The sequence below is a fragment of the Castor canadensis genome, chromosome 1, assembly GCF_047511655.1.
Source record: "Castor canadensis chromosome 1, mCasCan1.hap1v2, whole genome shotgun sequence".
NCBI lineage: Eukaryota > Metazoa > Chordata > Mammalia > Rodentia > Castoridae > Castor > Castor canadensis.
Window position 1 is genome coordinate 38,364,865 of NC_133386.1, and position 20,250 is coordinate 38,385,114.

At 38.4% G+C, this 20,250-nt stretch overlaps 1 protein-coding gene across 9 annotated transcripts in view; it reads right to left on the reverse strand.

Annotated features, from left to right (window-relative positions):
* Positions 1-2,683: 2,683 nt before the first annotated feature.
* Tpd52l1 (TPD52 like 1) overlaps positions 2,684-20,250 on the reverse strand; it is a 103,690-nt gene continuing 86,123 nt past the window's right edge. For 5 of the 9 annotated variants that reach the window (XM_074075271.1, XM_074075275.1, XM_074075270.1 and 2 more), the window contains exons 4-8: positions 18,894-18,995; positions 12,605-12,619; positions 11,032-11,070; positions 7,892-7,952; positions 2,684-3,317 (exon numbers count right to left, since the gene is read on the reverse strand). In XM_074075271.1, coding sequence (XP_073931372.1) covers positions 3,192-3,317; positions 7,892-7,952; positions 11,032-11,070; positions 12,605-12,619; positions 18,894-18,995 — 343 coding nt within the window. In that variant the 3' untranslated portion in view covers positions 2,684-3,191. The remainder of the gene's footprint in view (positions 3,318-7,891; positions 7,953-11,031; positions 11,071-12,604; positions 12,620-18,893; positions 18,996-20,250) is intronic. The other 4 variants (XM_074075272.1, XM_074075276.1, XM_074075277.1 and 1 more) reach the window with 4 other exon arrangements.

Here is a 20,250-nt window from a genome sequence, read left to right on the forward strand (position 1 = left end):
TACGAGTCATGGAAGAAAGAGAAGAGGCAGAGATCCGGGCCCCACAATCCTCTTTGAATGCATGCTCCCAGTGACCTCCTAGGCCCACCTAAAAGTCCTATCATCTCCTAATAACACCACCATGGATCTTTGGGGGACATTCCCGATCCAAATGATAGTATCTCCATCTTCCTTTATCTCATCTACTTCCACTCCAGTTAGATGCTAAGAGGTGGGTGATTGGATTGAAGATCACACCTTAGTCATAATTTTACAGTGGAAATGAAGAACTTTCATGTTGATGGGTAATTGTAGGACAATGAACAAAGACAGAAGAGCTGCTTAGATGCCCATCTGTTCTGTCCACGTTGGCCACTGTGGGTGTGATGGCTTCCAGACAGCATATCCAGAATAAAACATGCAGTTTTGTTTTCTGTGGTTCAAAAGCAGATTTCTAAGAAATGTATAATTTAGAGTAAGATGCAGGTTGCTGACATGATCTCCCAGTAGTCACGGCCTTTAAGATGTGAGTTGTAAGATAATTTCATTGTAAATTTATGAATGTTTTCCATATCAGCAGTATTTAAAAAAATGTTAAATGGTTAAATTACTGAATGGCTCACTTTTACAACCTCATCTTACCAACTCCCCACATGCCAACAACTGATTTGATTATTCTAATATGAGCGATGTGTCTTGGCCACAGACATGACAGTGTAAAAAGATTGCTCCTATCATGGCCATTATAAATATCACTCCTGGCTGGGTCAGTGACTAGTAAAGTCTTTAGATTAGTAGAGGTGATGGAAATACGTTTTTTTACCAAACTTTGTCTACATTTGTCCACTCTGGTCCAAATTTACAGCCTCATGTCCTCTGCTAAGATGTGCCCCTGAAACAGCTTTCAGTTAGATGTATGGGGCTGGAGGTGTGGCTCAAGCAATAGAGAACCTGCCTAGAACAGTGAAACCCTATCCCCAGTACTGCCAAAAGATAAAAAAAAAAAAAAAGGCAAATCAGTTAGATGTATGGACTGGATGAATTGTCATGAATTTTTCAGGTTGGCTTTGTTTCACTATGTTGTATACATGTATTCGTGTTTAAGGTTTCTGTTTGTTTTTTGAGACTGAGTCTTGGCTATGTAGTCCAGGCTGGCCTCAAACCCTGAATCTTTTTTGCCTCAGTCTCTGGAGTGCTAGGATTACAGGCATGCACCACCACACTTGGGTTATTTCTACTAAATACAAATATGAAGAATAAACATATTAACAAGTTATGTTATTATGTGGGCTTTTAAAAATTGTGATCACTTTCAGTTAGGTCTCTTCAGTATATAATTTACAAATGTGTATCAAGGTTATATCTCTACTACCTAATTACAAATGCATGTTCACACTTAGAAGAAGTGTATAATGTGGAAGGTTAAAGGGATTATGGAAATCTGAATGTATTAATAGAAACATCAGGACTGGGTGCAGTGGCACATGCCTGTAATCTCAGCTATTTGGGATGGGAGGCAGGAGGATTGAGGAGTGAATGCAGACTCAGCAGAGTTAAAGAGACCCTATTTCTTTTTTTTTTTTTTTTTTTTTTTTTCATTTTTCTTTTATTATTCATATGTGCATACAAGGCTTGGTTTATTTCTCCCCCCTGCCCCCACCCCCTCCCTTACCACCCACTCCACCCCCTCCCGCTCCCCCCCTCAATACCCAGCAGAAACTATTTTGCCCTTATCTCTAATTTTGTTGTAGAGAGAGTATAAGCAATAATAGGAAGGAACAAGGGGTTTTGCTGGTTGAGATAAGGATAGCTATACAGGGCATTGACTCACATTGATTTCCTGTGCGTGGGTGTTACCTTCTAGGTTAATTCTTTTTAATCTAACCTTTTCTCTAGTTCCTGGTCCCCTTTTCCTATTGGCCTCAGTTGCTTTAAGGTATCTGCTTTAGTTTCTCTGCATTAAGGGCAACAAATGCTAGCTAGTTTTTTAGGTGTCTTACCTATCCTCACCCCTCCCTTGTGTGCTCTCACTTTTATCATGTGCTCATAGTCCAATAAGAAAATGTGGTATCTATACACAATGGAATTTTATGCAGCCATGAAGAAGAACGAAATGTTATCATTCGCTGGTAAATGGATGGAATTGGAGAACATCATTCTGAGTGAGGTTAGCCTGGCTCAAAAGACCAAAAATCGTATGTTCTCCCTCATATGTGGACATTAGATCAAGGGCAAACACAACAAGAGACCCTATTTCAAAAACAAACTATAAACCAAATGGCTGGAGACATGCATGGCTCAAGTGGTAGACTGCTTCCTTAGTATGTGAGAAGCCCTGGGTCTAGTCTTCATTATTGCAATCAATTAATCAGTCAGTCAGTTAATGTAAAAGTAAAAACATCAGTTATTTTCATACATGTGAGCAATTTGCAAAGTGAAAGGCATTCTAAATTCTGCTTCTCCCATTTCTTGCTCTCTCCTTTTCATATATCCTTTATCTGAGTAGCTACTGATATTTGGAGATTGGAGAGAATTTTAATATTAGAGATATTTTAGCATCCTAGCATAGCTGAAGTTATAATTACTTTCATATGTTCTGTCTTGCTTACCAAATTAGAAGTTGATTTAAAATTGCATCTGTAGAATCATACCATCTTTTAAAGTTACCAGTAGCCCTGACGATGTAAAAAAATCAAGTATTCAGTTATCATTAAAATCAATTATTTTAATTACTTAAATAAACATACATAATTAACATAGGTTTGATGAAATTTTCAGTAAGTCATTCTGCTGGAGAAAGTCATAAAGAGTATAAAGAGCTCCATCTGTTGATCCGACGAATTGAAGAACTCAGCATTCAAGTACATGCATATCATAATGGAGGCTAAGCAAAAACCAAAGCAAATAATTAATAGGTATGTGTTTGGGGAATATATGTTGCATTACACAGTCAAGAGTTACAACCAATGTGTACCTACTCCAATTGGACATTTTCGAAGATGACAATACTGAAATGTGATGATCAAGTGGACATCATTAACAGAAATATATACATAAATCATTTTATTGGACTTTCTGGTGAGGCCGATTGAGTAACAATACCAAGACCTTGGTTTTCCCAGTGGGATTTTGGTCTTCACATCTGGATAAGCTCGGGCAGAGATGGGTTGTACAGTGGCCAACGTCTGGATGCAACAGCAGGCTGGCTGGACCTAGCACTGCAGCTCCTCCTCAGCCTGCCGGGGGCCTCCTGCAGTGCTCTGGGCACTGGCATGGGCTGTGGAGCTGAGGACCTCCTCAAAACTGCCTCCACTGTGGTTCACCCCACCTACTTTCGTCTGAAATGGGCAGATAGGCAAAAATACAGTTAGTTGTTTGTTATCATTTTTGTAATTTTTGTACGAATATTAAAAGCTTGATTACTTTCAAATTCAGAAATACCATTTACCTTCAGAGGCAAATAAAGGAGGCAGAGAAGTTAATTTCTTTAGTGGAGTGCTAAGGGTGACATTCGTACTTGGGTTTTGGGTAGGATTCCAAACCTTAATTTTGCACAACTTTAGCAATGTTCTCTTTATCGTTTCTACAACTAAGATTTTGATTCCTTAGGAGGAGTATAGTCAGATCTGTGGACTTGGAACCTACTCCTCGCCCTCATTCAGGCAGAGAGAGACCCAATGTAATCAAAATAAAATTGGATTTTAAATTAGTCCCCTTAAATTTTGCAAATGTATAAACAACCTTAAATGACTTAGGTTTTCTATTTGATACGTAGCAGGGCAAGCTTGAATTTCTGAAAGATGTCTCTTAGCAAGGCAAGGTCGCCCAGTGGAGCGTGACTTCTGGTCCCTGACAGTTGCAGAAGGATCAAGTCCTGAGCACCGGTAATTCACATCCTCCTAGGCCTTCAGAGTAGGAAAATCCCTCAGCACGCACATCATGATGCTTTAGGAGAATCTCTTTTATGTGCTTGTAATGGACTAAGTAGAAACACAAATCAATTTATATTTTAAAAATATGCTTAAGAATTTTGAAAAATTCCATATTAAATTCCTTTAATACTAATTCAAAATTCAAGAGACTGACCAATTTCTTCCCATTCCTCTTTTGCCAGTCCCCTCCCCCAACTTCTGGTAACAACTGTTCTACTTTCTGCTGCTATGAAATAAACTTTTTAGATAAAAAAAAACTCCTCAAAAGAATATTTAGAGATCCAAAATGCTTAATGCAAGTCTTATTAATGTTTACATTGGCCTCCTCTGAACTATCCACAATGTGGAAAAACACCGAGGAAAAGGAAGCTATGGAACAGATACGGATGGAAAGTGAGATGTGGATACATTGCTATTGCTAAACTGGTGTCCTCACCTCACTGTCACCACAGGGATCACTCACAGTGATCACATGGGCACAGCGCTGCAGAAGGCGTCCAACTGCTGCCTGCCCTGCCCTTTAAAAAACTTCACCAGGGTTAAAAGGCAGTTCATTCATTCCAAAAACCATTTTTCTCCAATTGTCACTAAAATCCCAATCTGCTTCTTAAATTCCTTTTACTAAATTGACTTTTTCTACAGTACTTGGGTCAGAACATTTTCTGGGTTTCTTGTTTGTTATTTTGAAACACGGTCTTCCCTTATATAGCCCAGGATAGCCTCCAATTCATGGTCCTCTTGCCTCAGCTTCCCAAGTTCTGAGTAACAGGGTGTGCCACTACATGTTTGCTTTGTGGAGAGGGCCAGAGAGTAAGTACTTCAGACTTAGGAACCAAATAGTCTCCATTTCAGATAGTCAAATCAACTATTGAGGAAAGCAGCCCCAGAATACTACAGAAGTGAATGAGCATGGTGATGTTACAGTAAGACTTAGGTGTGGACACCGTATTTGAATTTCATTTAAATGTATAACAAAGTAGTCTTATTTTTTGTAACCATTTTTAGCTTACAGGTAATTCAGAAGTAAGTGACCAGCTGGTGCATAGGCCCCCAGGCCCATAGGCTTAGTTTGTAGACCCCTGCATAGAGCACTGGTGTCCCTCCACCCCATGCTATCTTAGCACCTGGCAGAGGCAGGAGTGGGGGAGATGCTTTCAACTATGTGATCTCACTGTGCTTATTTCTTTTCTGAGAGAAACAGGTAACATTAATTCAATGTAATCTACAAATAGTTCCCATTCCCTTTTTTCCTTTTAAAAAAAATTCACATTTTTTTGCTTCTGTTTTACAATAGAAATCACACAGTATTATATTAGGTGAATACCAATTACTGATGTTTTCTTCTGTACCTTTTTTCTTCTACTTTTTGATTTTCTCAAATCAAAATAGTAAAATAAAGATGTGCTTTGTAAGAAATCAACTTGACATTGGTGGAATACATGGATCTAAGCATGTGGGTTTACTAACTGTATACTGCAATACTTTGCTTAAGCAAAGACATAAACAATGAACCTCTCTTGTACCTTTCCCTTCATAATGGCTTTTCATCTAATAATTTCTCACTTTGTCTCCAAAATTATAGTTGTACCTTACAAAAAAATTCATTTAAACTGCCAAGTTGAGCTTCCTAATCTCTCATAATAAAAAAAAACAGCTGGCTAAAAGGAAAAGGACACAAAAGAAACAAAAAGTATATTTTGCCTTAAAATATACTTAAAAGGTTTGACTCACACCATATAATATATTCATCAAAAAGTATGTGCACTAAAAATATCACCTGCTTTGATGTGGATGGACAGTAGGTGGCAGGGAGGAGCTACTCATGATTCAAAGGATCATGTTGAGTATACCAAATGTGGTTCCATAAGTGCTGGTTCTAGATCTGCTTGTTTGGATGAAATACAAAGTGTGCTTGTTGACTATACAGATGACACAAGAATAGGTGTTGTCAAATAATACATTTGCCAGGATGTCACCAGAACTAAATTTTATAGGATTATGGTAAATTCAAAAGGTTTTCATGAAATATTGATATTGGGTATAAAGCATAAACAACTGATTTGGTACAAATGCCATGTGGTACATGTCAGATTACATGAGGAGATAGCAGGAGTGGACCTCACATCACAGAACATTTTTTCTCATAAAACATAAATATGACTGTGAGTTCCTGTTAGTGGTTTTAAAAACCAAGCTCAAAGCCAGGATATGTGAATGAATAGGCAACACAGAGATCTGCACGGACTCCCACTCATCCTTACTGACTCATGAACCATCCTCCAGCAAAAAACAGCCTCAGGATCCAAAAATGAAGAATGATCCAGATATTTTGAAGGTTTAAAACACAAAAGGAAATGCAGGAATGAGAAATTAACTATTGGGGAAGTGGGAGGTTGTACATAAAGCATGATTATCAGCTATTCTCCATTACCTGAGTGGTCAAAAAAAGAGGAATTAGGTATTGGCAACAAGGACGTGTGTGAGATGTGAGTCTTATTAAACTCATGGACAACCATACAGGCATAGAATCTGCTTTCAGGAGATCTTTACACAGGACAGTATCTGGAGGGCTGAGTTAGCATGTGCCTGTGTGAAGGAGGGGTCAGCCTATTTACTTTCCATTCCCATGATGAAAGCACAGAGAGAGGCTGAAAATGGGAATCAAACAGTTAAATTATGTAACCCATGCACTTTCCAGTTACCTGCAAACAAATGATAATATGTTGTTCTTTATTCTTCTTTTGCATTTTCATATCTTCTAAAGAAAGCCTAAACGGTACAACTTATCCTATGACAGAACTTGTCTAACAAGCAACAGAATCCATCCTCCTGGGGTTGTCCAAGGCTACAAACCAAGTGTTGAGGAACTGATTCCTAGGATTCTCAAGCCTTCTGGTTTGATACCAGATGTTCTAGCAAGAGAAATGTTCTTAACACTGCATATTCCTCCCTTAAAAATTGAAGAAGACAACCACGTAGAAGATCCTCCTCTAACAGAAAAACCCCCCTCCCCAGGTCAAATCACTAAGAGCACATGGCAGCTGTGTTGAGAAACAACTTACATCCTGACACACACTCCCCAGGCTGCACATGCTGAGCGCTGTGGTGAGGAATGTCACAGCTGAATAATCTGGATGAGCAGATAGCTGGTTTCAATCTGGTTAAAGAGCCTATCTTTGTAATTGTCCCAGTAGTAGTAAAAAACAGGAATGCATTATATAAAAAACAGTGATAATATTAAGATGCCATTAAGTCATTGTTTAATGCCGTCTTTCAAAAAATAATAGTTTTGATTTATTTTGTTTTGAAAGTTTATACCTTTTAAATCTAGACTTAATTTTTTCCCCCTGTAGACTAACCTATCTATGCTTAAACAATAAATCTATTGAATGGTAAATAATTTTGTACCCAGGGATCAAATCAAATGTATTACTATAAAATAGTGCATCAGCTTAATTTTCCCTCCATGATAACCACACTGTGTTGTGCTAAGTTTGTGAACCTAGTAATAAGTCTAGGCAGCCAAGGTAATGGAGGGTATTACAACCCACGGCACCCAGTTTGCTGTTGCAGGTCTGTGTCCAAACCAGAGGAGTTGAGATGTTGTAGAACCCTCTAACCCCATTCATACTCTAAAGTCAGATAAAAAAACCTTTATTTCATCTATGATCCTCTCACATATCTACTTTTTTGAGCAATAATGTTAAGAGATGAAGTGCTGAACATAAACCCAGTTCAGTTTCATGCACTGTTCATCCTAAGTGGTTTATACAAACAACCGTAAGTATACAGTAACACTATCCAATGCTGAGTTTATCTATAGCTCCACATGAGCAGAGGAAGATCTGACTCTATGTACATCTGCCTTCTTGGCTGCTCTGAATGCTGGCGACCCTGCCTTGCCTTCGGAGCTAATGGCAGCAGTACTTAAGCTGCCCTCGTGAAATGACCCAATCACACAAAATTCACTTCATCTGTACCTTGAGGCTTGTGACAGTTGTCTCAACCCTCTCCTCAAATGATTTGAAAGTAGGAGAATTCCTAAAATAAAAAAAGAGAGGTCAGCTCCAAAAGACCTAGTGTCTTAGCAACCATGCTGTTTGGTTTTCTGCTCTTATTTGTAAACATCGCCTCTGCACCAGAGCTCTCTGTCAGCTTGCCACCTACACCATGCATGTTTTAAAATACGTTTCACTTTTTCTAGATTAGGTCCAGAAACTAGAGCCTGACACAAGATACTTCTAAGTAAAATGGTCAGATACTGAACTATGGCTGGAATAAACAATATAGCAAGTGGCAGTGATACAACTATATTAATTCTATAAATCATTTCCAGTGAGTCAGTGGAGTGATAGCATAATTTTCCATTTACTAATTAATTGTTTCTGTCGCCACATTCCTCTTCCTGACTCAGTTTTTTGTTATAAGGAATGGAAAAATTTATGAGGATGTCATATTTGAGTTTTCCGACTCAAATTTTAAAATTATTTATTTTAGCAAATGTCAGACAAGACAGAAATAGCTCAAGGGGAAAAATGTTCATAGGGTTTTCTTTTCCATGCCTTAAAAAGTAATCATTTTAGGCTGGAGGTGTGGCTCAAGTGGCAGAGCACTTGCCAAACAAGTGCAAGGCCCAGAGTTCAAACCCCAGTACTGCCAAAAAAAGAAAAAGATAATTATTTTGACAACTTCCATAAAGTGGTGTTTATGACAGTTGATGGTTTTATTATTTTGTGTTAAATATACCCATTACCTGTCTAATGCCTGACAAAAATGGTGCTGATAGCATGTATTATTTTTCCTCCCAAATAGAATACACACTTTGTTCTCTTATCAAACAGAAACTTTGAAGCTTATTGGTGTTTCATTTGTGATTCATACATTGAATTAATAACCTACATGTCCTCTTTGCTGCTTTAAGTGTTGGTACTTCATTTGTGCTTTCCTATTACTGGGTTTGCCCACAGAACATTATAATTTAATGATGTCAATACCTTTAAAAGTGATATCACCAGGTCTAACTAAACAAATAGGAATTGAACTATAATAACAAGATAAAGATAAAAGAATCTTAAATCTTGTATCCATTACACCTTTCAGCAACAATTAACATTATTTTCAGGTCAAGTAATTCAACTAAGTGTTATTATATTTGATAAGCCACTTGCTATTCTTTCTTGAGTACAGAAAAAGTGAAATAAGAGGAATGGCCTAGAGAAACTCTGTAAGGGAGTATGGCTATAAAATAAGGGTTTCACTGCAGGGTATGGAATAAAACATGGCTCTAATACTATCAAGAGGAAACTAACACACAGAGTACATTTTTGAATGAATTTGGCTTTGTTGGGGATTGTCCCCTGAGATTTTGACATGCCAACATGGCAGAAATGCACTTTATTCATTCAGGCTGTAGGATTAACAATGGCAAGTTGAGACATCCAGGCATGGCATCACAACTTGTATGTGATTCAAATATTAGTCAAATTCCTATGAGTAATCTTTCATAATATCTCTGTTCTCATGAAATATTAGTGAAATTACACTTGAATGACTCAAAAGTATATACTTACGAAACTTCCACTGCAAGCATTATTTGGCTGAACCTGCTCACATGACATCTATCAAATACACAGGCCCACAAGTAAGCAGATAATTAAGCCTAATGGTTCCCAGTTATATGTCAGATAAGAAAATCAACTTTTCTTTCAAAATTAATTTCAGGAAGTTCACATGATTGCATTTGACCTATAAGCCACTAGATGGATTCTTAGTTCATAGAGCAAAACCATGTTTTTTCCAAGCTTTCTTGGGATATCCAGATTTAAAATTTTAAACCAGGTTATAATACTCAGAGCAATTCATTTGAAGATGAACTAAGCAATCTTTAATCTGTACTCACTATTTATTACCAAATATGGAAAACCAAATACTGCAGTGAAATTTCAATCAAACAATTATCCAAATAATGCCAGTGTAGAAGAGACTTCATCAGACATAATAGAACAGACATTCCTCTAATTAAATTACACTAGAATGTGTGCTGGAGAGCAGGGAGAAATTATTTAATAAGATTTAATCATAGCATGTTCAACTATAAACTTTTAGCACTGAAAATGAATCTAGAAAGAATCTGGTTTCAAACTTTAAATAAAATAACTGAACCTATTCTATAGTGTATTCAAATCACAATGTATACTATAAAGCAGGTAGAAATCAGAGAAGTTCTGCTTGAAATCAGAGAAGGTCCCAGAGGCTTGATCTATATACCCCTCTTCCCCAGTGGCAGCCCAGGTAGCTCTAGGGTTCTCAGGAGCACCTAGAAAAGAACAGCAGATATGGTTCTAGCCTCTTACTTGAAATATGATGAAACTGGTCCATGAGGTGACTTTCCCATGGCTGCAACATTAATCCTTGGCAGAGCTGAGCTACAACCTACCTCTTCTGATTCCCAATTGAACATCCATTCCTCTAAACTCTATTTATATTAGTTTTTATCTCATTGTATCATTAAGTCATGAAACCTTGAGCCTGGGAATGTCCTTCTCACAAGTTCATCCGCCCAGTATTTTAATGACATTTTATTGTTCAGCAGACATTTCTACCTTAAAAGTCCTAATCATATCTTTTCTAGAACCGTAGCCCTCTTAGTCTCCTATCCTTTCATTTTAAACTTCTTCCCAGGCTTGCATTTAGTTCACCAAAAAAAACAAATGTATTTCTACCTTGACAGGTGTGCATGGAATGCTCCCAGCTGTAAGCTCAGTGATTCACACAGTTTACTTTTATTTTATTCCACCCATTTGAGGCGAGCAATATTTTGCAATGTATGGATAAAGGAATGGAGGTTGAGATAGATAAGTCACTTGTCTTGGATAATACAGAAAAGGCTGAATTTAAGCCAGCGAATCTGGTCAAAAGCCTAAAGCCCATTACACCATCCATCTATAGAAGTATCAGCATCTCCTCCTGAAGACTGTCAGAAAGAGGCATGAAGCAGAACACGACCCATTAGCAGTTTTCTTTCACATAAAGACAGTGAGGAAGAAAGTTTACAAATTAATATTGATAAATAAATTTTATACACATTCTGCATTAATATGTAAAATATTTTACACATTACCTCATGGCAGGCATACTTATGGAATGGCGAATGGAGTAGCTTCAGTGCAAAAGCAGATTAAAGGGGGAAAAAAAGATAACAAATTTAAGTACATGAAAACTCTTGATTCACAGTTCTAAACATCAATTACAAATATCTGAAGCATTATTCCCTGCCCACCCAACCCAAGATGGTATTTGTTTTCCTTGGGCATGAGGCCAGTTAGCTTCCAAGGGTATAAAGGAAGAGTAGATGGTCCACAGTTGCATACTATTCTATTTCCTGTAGGATCCCTGCAGAAATTTGAGCATGTGCAGTGTCCCACTGATCAGCCCATGGGCATCCTGTCCAAGTCCAACCTGGTCTCCACTCCCTTCTGCTGCTACTTGGAAAGACAGTAAAGAATGAAGGGCAGTACCCAGGAAGTATAGCCAGGCAGGTAGAAGCTAATGGGTCCATTGTAGAGCAACTGTACAGAAGAATGCATGTGGTTAACAAAAGGCATTCAGGGAAGCACATGCCAGACTACCACAATTGACATGTCCTTTGCCCAACACGTGCAAAGGACATCTGGCTTAATTGTCAAGAACATCAAGTACAAATATAAACCTTCCCTCTCATTGATTGTTATTTTCCATTGAGTTCCACTGAAAATGCAGGTTGGACAGGGAAGGAAGCAAGATGGGGTCCATTTTCCTGCACTGGTTCTTGCTCCACCAATTCTACTCTTCAACGTGTGCCTGCTTTCTCTTTTCCCAAAAAACTAGCAGATATTGAATCAAATTTGTCACCTTTCCCTGACAATATCCACTGGGGTCATTTGAATGGGTAGCGTTTTATTACAAATATTTACATAGAAATTTACAAAGAAATTCAAGGGATACTTATGGTCTTACCCTGGACACTCCATGTAGAAATTATGTTTAAAAGATATCACTAAAAGAAACCCAGCATTACCAATATGTTCATGTCCTTAAACATAAGCAATTTCTTAGGGAAAACAAAATTTTTAAGTTGATAATGAGATTCCAGCTAAAAGAAGGCTTAATTCAGAGACCTGGGACTGACAGTTGCAAACTTCTCAACACAAGTACTTTTCCAGTAACCTTTCTTCCTCCCACTTCAGAAGGACAGAAAGTTGAAGGTGAAACCACACAAGTAACCATAACAAGAAACTCACAGAAACATGGCAATGTAGAGAAAACAATTTTGTTTCTCATTTTTCTCTTCCATAAGTTTTATAAAAAAAAAAAAAACAAAACATGACTCTCAATTGCTACTTTTTTTCTTCTTTCAGTTCTAAGAACCTTGCCAATGTGGGAAGAAATGAAGAAAAAGTGATTCCTAAGAGATTGCTCAACAAGTGAAACTGGTGCAAATGATTCAGAAATGAAAGAAATATGTGCTTAAAAAAACTCAAATGTATCAAGTACGCTATAACTGGTACTTTCCTGGACATGTACAGTCTATGAAAAAACAGTCTAGTGTTTTTGTTGTGACAGAGTATGAAGGAAACAGAGGGCACTTGGAAGCCAGGGAGCAGCAAAGGCGCCACACACCCTCCCACATAGCTACACAGCCACGAGGCGCTTACCCAATGGAGTGAGACCTGCAGCCAGGCAGCGTGGGAGAGAAGAGCAAGGACAGAGTAAGCATATAGATGCAAAGAACCACCACATTGCTCCCTGCTGTCCCCTTTCAAGAGCTCAAAAGGAAAGATTAGGTAACTAATTACCTAACCAATTAGGTAACACTTTCTTTTGCGTATACAGTCAGCCCTCTATATCTATGGGGGATTGGTTCTAAGATGCCCTGTGGATACCAAAACCTGTGGATATTGAAGTCCTTATATGTGATGGTATGTGGTATTTGTATGCAACCTATGCACATCCTTCAAATCATCTCTAAATTATACATAATATCCAACACAAGGTAAGTGCTACATAAATATTTGTTATACTGTGTTGTTTAGGGAACAGCAACATGAAAAATATTAATATGTTTGGTACAAAATAAATTATTTTTCAAATATTTTCAACCCATAGTTGGTTGGATCCACAAATGTAGAACCCTTGGATATGGAGGCCAACAGCACTGACTTTTTAATGTGACTTAAAGACTTTTTACCAATGCATGATATTTTCTCCTAGTTGTGTCTTGTGTGGCTAAATAAGATGTTGAGACCATCTACTAACACTATGTGCCTCCTCCAAACTCTTCATCCCAAGTGGATCACAGTTTGACAAATTCACTGTAAATTTCCAAAAAGATGCCAAAATTATTATAAAAGCAGTTCCAACAGCCTGCCTTTCCTCAGAGTAACATTCATAAATGTGACTCTGTTTTTACTTTGCAGGAAATATTTTGGTGAGGCCCATATTACCAAGGTTATTTTGCAGATGGAGAAAGAGACTGGGCAATTCCATGACTGCCAAAGTGACATAATTTAATTGTAGTCAGGTTAAAATGAAAATCTTACTAAGTTCAGGAAATAGATATATATGTAATTCTAACAAAACATGTAAATAAAATCCTAATATAGTGCTTTTCATTCAGTTATTAAAAGGCCCACAGGCTGGAGGTCTGGTTCAAGCAGCAGAGCACCTGTCTTGCAAGTGGGAAGCACTGAGTCTGACCCCAGTACTGCCAAAAACCTCCAAACCAAACCAAAGAAACAAAAACCACAAAAGGCCCATGTTGTGAGATATGTATTAATTTGGAATTGTTTTAAAGAAAAATGTGAGGTAATGTTTTGCTTCAAGGTTATCTAAATTTAGCTGACAATCTTTTTGAACAGCTTAGAAATATGTTCTCAAAATGCACAAAAGAAATTTATAGTATAATTAATAAAATATAGAATAATATAATACTTTAAACCAAAGAAGGGTTTAAAGTGAAATATCTGTGCTAAAATTTTAACATTTCCTCACTGTCATTTTTAAATTGGCACATTAATCTGAGCAAAATGTCAAAACTTACTAATTTTTTTCATTGAAGAGTCATTATTAAACTGAGGCAATTTTAAAATAACAGATATACATATTACTTGTTTTAGCATAATTTAATACTAAGACTATAATACTTATTGCTTTTTAAGGGAGTTATCCTTATTGATACATAAATATTAGAAATTATAGTTTGAGAAAAAAACTAAAATGTATCTCTGAATTTTTTTGAACTCCACAAAATAATTCAGGATTGTCTTTGTGCCTGTAGAAATACAGCCTACATTTTCTAGTTATGGTTTGAATATTAAAATGTTCCCTACAGGCTCATGTTTTGAATGCTCATTTCACAACCGATGTCACTATTTTAGGAGGTGGTGGGAACCTTAGGAGGTGGGGCCTAGCTGGAGGAAGTAATTGACTGGGGTGTGCTTTGAAGGTTATACCAGGTCCTGTTCTCTTCCTCTTTCCCTGCTTCCTGTCTGCCATGAGATGACTAACCTCTGCCACATGCTGCTGCCACCATGATGCAATGCAGTGCCTCACCACGGGCCCAGAATCAACAGAGCCAACGACTACATACTAAACCCTCTGTAACCTTGATCCAAAATAAATCTTTCCTCTTTTTAAGTTGTTCTATCAAGTATTTTGACACAGTGATGAAAAATCTGACTAATACAGAAAGTAGGTTCCAGGGGTCTTTGCTGTGATTAAACCTGACCATGTGGTTAACTCTTTGGACTGATTTGCAGAAGAAAATTGGAAAAGTTTGGAGGTACAGGCTAGAGGAACCCTAGCGTCTATAAACTCTGCTTACTCGGAGATTGTGGTGGGAGCTCAGAAGACCAGAATGCTAATAGGAATGAGAAGAGTAAAGACTGTACTCAGGAGGCTTCAGATAACAATAAGAACTCTATTGGGAATTGGACGAACACCCTAGCAAAAGGCTTGTCTACAATTTGTCTGTGTCCTGAGACTTTGTGGGAGGCTGACTTCAAAGTTGATGGACTAACTAATCTGGTAGAGGAGATTTCAAGGCAGCCCAGCATTCAGACTGTGGCACAGTTATAGCTGGCTGCTTTTAGCTAGTTTTACAGTGAAAATCAGGAGCAAAAAACAAAGTAGAAAGACTTGAAAATCTTGCAGTTTGGTCAGAAAAGCCCATGTAAAGTTGAGGCTAAGGAAGGCATGGTTTTTCTTCCATTACAAAGAAACCATGTTGAAACCATGGTGACAACAGCAAAGATGTCTCAAGGACATCTCAGGAATCATCAAGACCCCACACATGGTAGCCTAAAGGGTACTGAGGAGTAAACTCACTCAAAAGACTTCGCCGTGTGAAGACAGTGGCTCTGGCACAGTCCGCTTGCTAGCACAGGGCCACCGAGGAAATTTTCTCCCAGGATTCTTACTATGCTCAGCCACTCAGGCACTTAGACACCAGTGCAGCTGTGGTCTGCTGAGGCAATGAGTGGAGCCAGCCCAAGAGAGGGTCATGTGGGCTGCAAATATGACACCATGTGCCCTGGATGCAGGACCCGGAGCTATAGGATTTAGTGTTTGCCCAGCTGGTTTCAATCTTGCTTTGGACTGGTTCTTCCTTGCTATTCGCCTATTCCTTGTGTGGAATGGGAATGTTTACTACTTCTGGGAGTAGATAACTTTCTTTTTGATTTTGCAGGGCCTCACATCTAAGAGTTTACCTTGAGTCTCAGAAGAGACATTGAATTTAGACTTTTGAATAATGCTGAAACTGTTAAGACATTGGGGACTCCTGGAAATGGACTAAATGTACCTTGCCTTTTGAGATGGCCATGAGCTGGGGGCCAGAGTGGAATGTTATGATTTGAATATTTAATGTTCAGTGTGTGTAGCACTTGGTCCACAGCTGGTGGTGCTAATTTGGGAGGTGGTGGAAACTATAGGAGGTAGTGCTTAGGTCACTGGGGCATGCCTTTGATGATTATACCTGGTTCCCAGTCCTTTCCTCACTCTCTGCTTCCTGACCACTATGAGGGGACTAGTCTCTGCCACATGCTCCTGTAACCATGATGCTCTGCCTCACCTCATGCCCAGAATCAATAGAGCAAAAGGGCTATGGACTGAAACCTCTGTAATCCTGAGCCAAAATGCAGTCTTTCTCCCTGTAAGTTTTTTTTGCCAGGGACTTTGTCACAGCAACATAAGTCTGACTAATACAATAATGTAGATATTGTATGTTCTATACAGAACAGTAATTAATAAAAAGTCTAGAACTTTAGGTAAGTAGGCTAACCACTGTGCTAAAACAAAAGCCACATTAAAACAGGAGGAATGGCAGTCAGTGCAATCTGGCTATTATAGTCAAATATGAACATAAATATGTCAACACATCACATATGTGCAACACAGACTTAATTCTTCACTATTTTAAAAACAATGACCACTGCAGTGGCTACATGCTTGCAATCCAAGTTATTCTACAGAGGCGGCAGAGATTAGGAGGATCACAGTTGGAGGCCAGTCTGGGCAAAAAGTTATTGAGACCCCAGTTCAACAAATATGCCAGGCATGGAGATGTGCCTAAAATTCTAGCTACATGGGAGGTGTAAGTAGGGGGATCACAGTCTAGGCTGGTCTGGGAAAAAAAAATGCCAGATCCCATCTGTAAAATAACCCAGTGCAAAAAGGGCTGGAAGCACGGTACAAGTGGTAGAGTGCCTACTTAGCAGACACAAGACTCCCGAGTTCAATCCCCCCACAACCAACCAAACAAACAAACAAATCTAATGACTGGAGCCTTTACAAAATACAATGGGCTCCTGTTAATGGATACTTCCTAATTTCCTTCATGCGGGGTGACTGTGTAACTGAGATAATCACTGAGCGAAGATTAAAAACTAGCATTTATTGAGTGTGTAATACATGCAAGGCTCTCTTCTGCCACTTTTATATCACAACTCTTATTTATTTATTTATTTATTTTAGCAGTGCTGAGATTGAACCAAGGGCCTCACATATGCAAAGCGTGCCTTCTACCCCAGAGCCCCAGCCCCAGCCCAGCACTGTTCCCCTTAGTCCTATTTTATAGATGAGAACACCTAGGTACAGGTGAGATGAGTTTCACCCATCCTCCTCTGAACCTGATCTCCTGAAGCTGAGTTACCTGGAAATTAGTTACACAGGCAAATTTCCAGACTCCACCAAGTCTGGAAGTACATGTCTACACGCTCCACAGCAGTTCTCTAAGGTGCTGTGAAGATGAAGACGTACCATTCTAGTTGTCGGTACTGAGCTGAGGTCTCCAATGTCCAAGTGAAAACCGTCAACTACTTATGTAGAGAACAAACCCTATAAACATGCCAAAATATATTTCTTGGCTACAGCTGGTAAGAGGAACTTTCCTAGTCTAAGGGATTGTTTAGACAGATGGTTAGTGCTGTTGGAATGATTGCAAGTTTGATTTATATAAAATCAGGGGTAACCCATATCCAGAGGGTTCACCTGTTTATCGCATGCTGCCTCTGAAGAACTTCAATCACTTTTGATAGTGTGGTATTTGATAGTGTGGTGTCAGTAAAAATGAAGATAAAACAATTTGCTCAGATTTGTGCACATGTCCTTAACTCTATCCTTAGGTTGTTAACACAGTTCATGAACACTTCACATAATCCGGCAATTTCTGAAGTCAAAATAATTTAAGCACAAAGATAGAAAGATTTGCCTCCAGGTATTAAAGTTGCAGGATGATAAATAATGGTTTAAGAACCCAGTGAAATAGACACACATGGAATTTTTAAAAAGAAACTTAAAATTTACTTGAAAAGCTTTAAAAAATGAATTTGATTTCTAGAGAGAAAAATAAAATTGAGCAGGGCACTGGCTCATGCCTGTAATCCCAGATACTTGGGAGGCAGAGATAAGGAGGACTGAGGTTCAAAGCCAGCCTGGGCAAAAAGTTAGTGAGACCCCATCTCAACAAATGAGCTTGGTGTAGTGGTATATTTCTGTAATCCCAGCTACATGGGAGGCATAGGTAGGAGGATGGCAGTCAGAAGGCTGGCCCAGAAAAAAAACCACAAGACCTTATCCAAAAAATAAAGAAAATAAAAGAGCTGAGTCATGGCTCTATGGTAGAGCACCTGCCCAGCAAGCATGAGGTCCTAAATTCAAATCCTAATACTGCAAAAAAGGAAAGAAATTGATTTCTAAAGAAAGATGTCCTAAGGCATATTAGCATATTAGGTGTTTAAGCAAGCAAAACATATGAGAGCAATAACTCTAATAGGATAATTTCCTCGTATGTAACATAAAAATAAACATGGAGAGGAACACACTTGGTTTTTAATTCAAAATCTACTTTCATGTTTGCTCTAATTTTATGAAACAGTGAAATACTGAAAATAACTATAAAAAGGAAGGTGTTTGTTTGAAAATGTGGTTGCCATTATGTAGTGGGGGATAACAAGGTCATTACAAATGAAGATGTAAAAATACTTACATCTTCATAATGCATTACTAAAGTGAAGAAAGAGAACTACTAGAAGAATGAACCAAATGGTATAAAAGAATAAATATGTATGTTTTAGCACAGAAAAAATCTATACTACATGGTTGTACACAAAAATGGAACCTAGAGTAGTTTATTTTGGGCATATACTCTATGGAGCACATGTCACTGAACGCATACTTTAAGGTGTCCATTAAACGAAGACTGAAAGATGCACCATGGGCTGCATTGTTTTGAAACCCTTCCTCATTACCCTCTTCTCTTCTGTTTTTACTAGTGGAAAGGGTACCCTGGGACCAAGTCCCCTAATCTGACCTTCAAGCAGAAAATGTCTCAATAGAAACATTCGTCTTAGTCACAATATCATTTTTATCCATTAAAAAATAAAAGTTAAGACCAGCCAACAGACAACGCTCGGTTAGCTGGGTTCCTGTGGTTCTCACACATACCTCATGTCTCCAAACTTCTTGCTGATGGCTGTCCCAACGTTGCTGAACGCTGCCGTTGCCTTCTGCCCTGCGTGACTCAGGGTTTCATGTGTTTTCTTGTAGCTAGAAGTAAAAGGGGACTGTGGTAAGCAACACAGTTTTGAATATGGTCACCATAAAACACTCATCTTCTTTTTCTCACCTCTTCTTTGAAAATCCCCTTTTCTAGACAGACTTAGGAAGAAGAGGATGCACAGAAGTCATTGTCTCCTTTACTGTCAGGGGATGATGGGCTGATGACTTCATCAGAGGGAAAGTCAGGCCATTGAATCTGAACTCAGGAAGACCATATGCATGCAAACAGAGCTGAGTGTGGGGCTCTTCTTCACAAATAAAGAAACTGCCCAGAAAGTAGAGTTATTTTTAAAGACATGTATTAATGCTACAAACAGCACCTGTCAATGACAGCTCTAGCTACCAAGGGTGACACATAAACTAGAAAGTGTAGAGGTTTTTTTTTATTCGTTTATTCATATGTGCATACATTGTTTGGGCCATTTCTCCTCCCTACCCCCCCACCCCCGCTTTCAGGCAGAATCTGTTCTGCCCTTATCTCTAATTTTGTTGAAGAGAAAGTATAAGCAATAATAAGAAAGACAAAGCATTTTTGCTAGTTTAGATAAGGATAGCTATACAGAGAGATTCCTAGCATTGCTTCCATGTACAGATGTGTTACAACTCAAGTTAATTCATCTCTACCTGACCTTTTCACTAGTTCCTGATCCCCTTCTCATATTGACCTCTGTCACTTTAAAGTTTCTGTATTAGTTCCTCTGTAGTGGGGACATCAAATACTATCATGTTTTGGGTTTCTTACCTAATCCCATATCTCCTGTATGTGCTCTCCCATTGCCATGTGATCCAAGTCCAACCACATTGCTGCATTTGCCCTAGATCTAAAGTCCGCATATGAGGGAGAACATATGATTTTTGGTCTTCTGAGTTTGGCTGACCTCACTCAGAATGATGTTCTCCAGTTCCATCCATTTGGAAAGTGTAGGTTTTGAAGGGAAATCTAAGCTTATGTCATTATTTTGGGTAAAATTAATGAGAAAAAGGCAAATTGCAAGTACTTATTTTACTTGCTTTTCTAATATTTATAGTTAGTAATAAGGACACATAATCTGATTATAACATAGTGACTTTTCCCCAAAATATCTTAAGGAATACAATGGCATGATTATTTGTTTATAACCATTTGTACTCTCTAGACTGTCTCTACTTGAGGGCAAACAAGCCATTCATTTTCATGTCCCAAGCATTTGGCAGAAGAATACAGAAGAAACTATAAATGCTGGATGAATGAATGGATGACATC